This window comes from Neolamprologus brichardi, chromosome 23 (genome assembly GCF_056152115.1).
Source record: "Neolamprologus brichardi isolate AB-2024 chromosome 23, ASM5615211v1, whole genome shotgun sequence".
NCBI lineage: Eukaryota > Metazoa > Chordata > Actinopteri > Cichliformes > Cichlidae > Neolamprologus > Neolamprologus brichardi.
Window position 1 is genome coordinate 20,600,184 of NC_142125.1, and position 2,380 is coordinate 20,602,563.

At 36.2% G+C, this 2,380-nt stretch overlaps 1 protein-coding gene across 2 annotated transcripts; it reads left to right on the plus strand.

The window, feature by feature from the left end:
• The first annotated feature begins 246 nt into the window (after positions 1-246).
• LOC118454864 (E-selectin-like) lies at positions 247-996 on the plus strand. Of its 2 annotated transcripts, XM_087836331.1 has the most exons (2): positions 265-785; positions 891-996. In XM_087836331.1, the coding sequence occupies exons 1-2, from the start codon at positions 265-267 to the stop codon at positions 994-996; spliced, it is 627 nt and encodes a 208-aa protein (XP_087692457.1). The 2 variants fall into 2 exon arrangements, with proteins under 2 accessions (XP_087692458.1, XP_087692457.1); XM_087836332.1 differs by having other exon boundaries at positions 247-996.
• The last annotated feature ends 1,384 nt before the right edge of the window (positions 997-2,380 follow it).

Sequence of the window (2,380 nt, forward strand, 5' to 3'; positions counted from 1 at the left end):
ATGTATTGTTTTCATCATTTTTTCAGTCAGCTGATTTCAAAAGAAAATACGTGTTATTTCCAAAAAAAAAAAATGGTAATAAAGTAAAAGGAAACAGCAACTGTGCAACAGCTGTACTGGATGCTGACTGATTCAGTGAATGAAAGTACTGCCCTATGCAAATACTTTTTGACAGACAAACATAAAAAGTCAAAGCTCCAGCAGATATCATCAAACCTCTCTGTATTTTTGTTGCTCTTGAGAACTCTTTGAAGAAAGACAGCAATGAATCCAATTTTTCCCTGCATCCTGCTCCTGCTGAGCTTGTCTGGAACTTTTACGAAGTATGTTTACATTGTGGAGAACAAAAGCTGGGAAAAGGCTTTAGATTACTGTTGCCAGCACTATACAGACCTGGCTCCTGTTAATAATGAACGCGACATCCGCTTACTTCAGGAGCTCTCCGGTGGCACAACTGAAAAGATCTGGATAGGACTGATAAGGAGTTCCAATAACAAATGGTTGTGGTCAGGAGGTGGAGAGGTGTCCAGGTTTTTCTGGGATTTTAAACAACCTGACAATAAGAGTAGTGACAATTATGGCTATACTCAGCAAAACAGGTGGCATGATTCAGGTGGAAGTGGTAAGGAACACTTTTTCTGCTACTGGCCAGTGGTGGCAACTAAAAAAAAAACTTGGGAGGAAGCACTGGAGTACTGCAGGGAGCACCATAACGACCTGGCCAGTGTGGCATCAGAGACCGAGATGATGCTGATCCAGAAAGAGCTGAAGAAACATAACACCACTGAACATGTCTGGATTGGCTTGCGCTTCTTGTCCAGAGACTGGCTGTGGGTGGACGGACAGGAGATGGGCTACGAGGCCTGGGGTGATGGGGGAAAACCATTGTGTCCGCACCCCGAGATGAAGTGTGCAGCCCTACAAGTCACAGGAGGGACTCAAGGTGTTTGGGAGGCGCATGATTGTGTGGAGAGGCTCAATTTTATTTGCTACTGAAGTTGTTTACTTTGCAAAATTAATTTTAATAACATTTTTGTTTATTGTAGTTAGTACAGTTTGGTTATTTATATCACCTGTTTCATTTCTATCCTGTCAAATAATTATGTAAGCTAGATTTTTTTTGAAAGAATTCTATTTCAACTTTTTGTTTTGATGTGTAAATAAAAAAATGTCTATGTTGATTAAATTAAAAACAAGCAAAACAAAAAGAAAAATTAAAATGTTATTTCTCCTGCTGCAATATCAAAGTTCATTCATACTCAGTTGTAAAAATGTGTCTGTTTAAATGTTAATTGTGCAGTATAACTGTTGAAAATATAGTTAGACCCAAGTACTGGGACCATGTTAGCTTGGATATTTATCATATTTTAATCTCTGGTGTATTTTTTCCTATTTCTGTCTTATCAAGTTTAACAATCTTAAGCTTGTTAAAAATAAAAATAATTATTCTTTTGCTCGAGAAAAAATATTTTTTGTTACCTTTGTATGGGACCCTGGAAGAAGGAAACATCAGGAAATTTAAAGAAATAAACAGGCGGATGATTTTAGTAGCCATTTTTTTTCTTGTATTTTTAAAGTGTTTAAACGTTTTTCTGTCTGGTTAAAATTTACAGATACAGTGTTTTTTAAATGTTTTGAGCCACCTCACATTTCTTTATATTTGACATTGTATTTTAGGAAATGGGAAGTAGGTGCAGGAATTTATTGAACCAAGCACCTGTGTTTGCACAGATGTGAACAGCAGCTACCTATACAAAAGCACTTATTTCATTTATGCCATGTAGTCAGCATCTTAGGGATCTGATAGCAATAATTTAATGATTAAATTCAGACCATTAGCACACAATGTATACAATAATAATTTGACTTTTCCAATCTATAAGAGTCTGCAATTTGAGCATCTTTTATTAATTTACTTTAAGAGCTGTCTCTGCCAGTGAAAGCTAATCTGAACTTTTGTCTCATTATTATTGGCATAGTTATTAATATTATAGTTATGATTATAGTCTCCAGCGTTTTCAGCCCAGGGGCACCCCCAGGATTTGCTGGTTCCCTCAGTGCCCCACCTCCCGGCAAAATAATTTTAATAAATGTGAGCACAAGAGAGAGGAAGTCACCCTACTATGAATTGAAAACATTAACTTCTTATTTCAAAAAGATTATTATGGATTTCTTATTCGGTTTTCATATGTACCCATTTTCAGTGATATCAGCTTTAACAGCAAAACATTAATTAGGGATATAATTCTTTTCTTTCTTTCGTTTTTGCCATATATTATAAGTAACCTATATTTTACAACAGCATAATAAAACTGGAAATTATGTTTTCTGTGTGCCACCCCAATGTTTTAGTAACCCCCCATATGGCCCCCCCTATGAA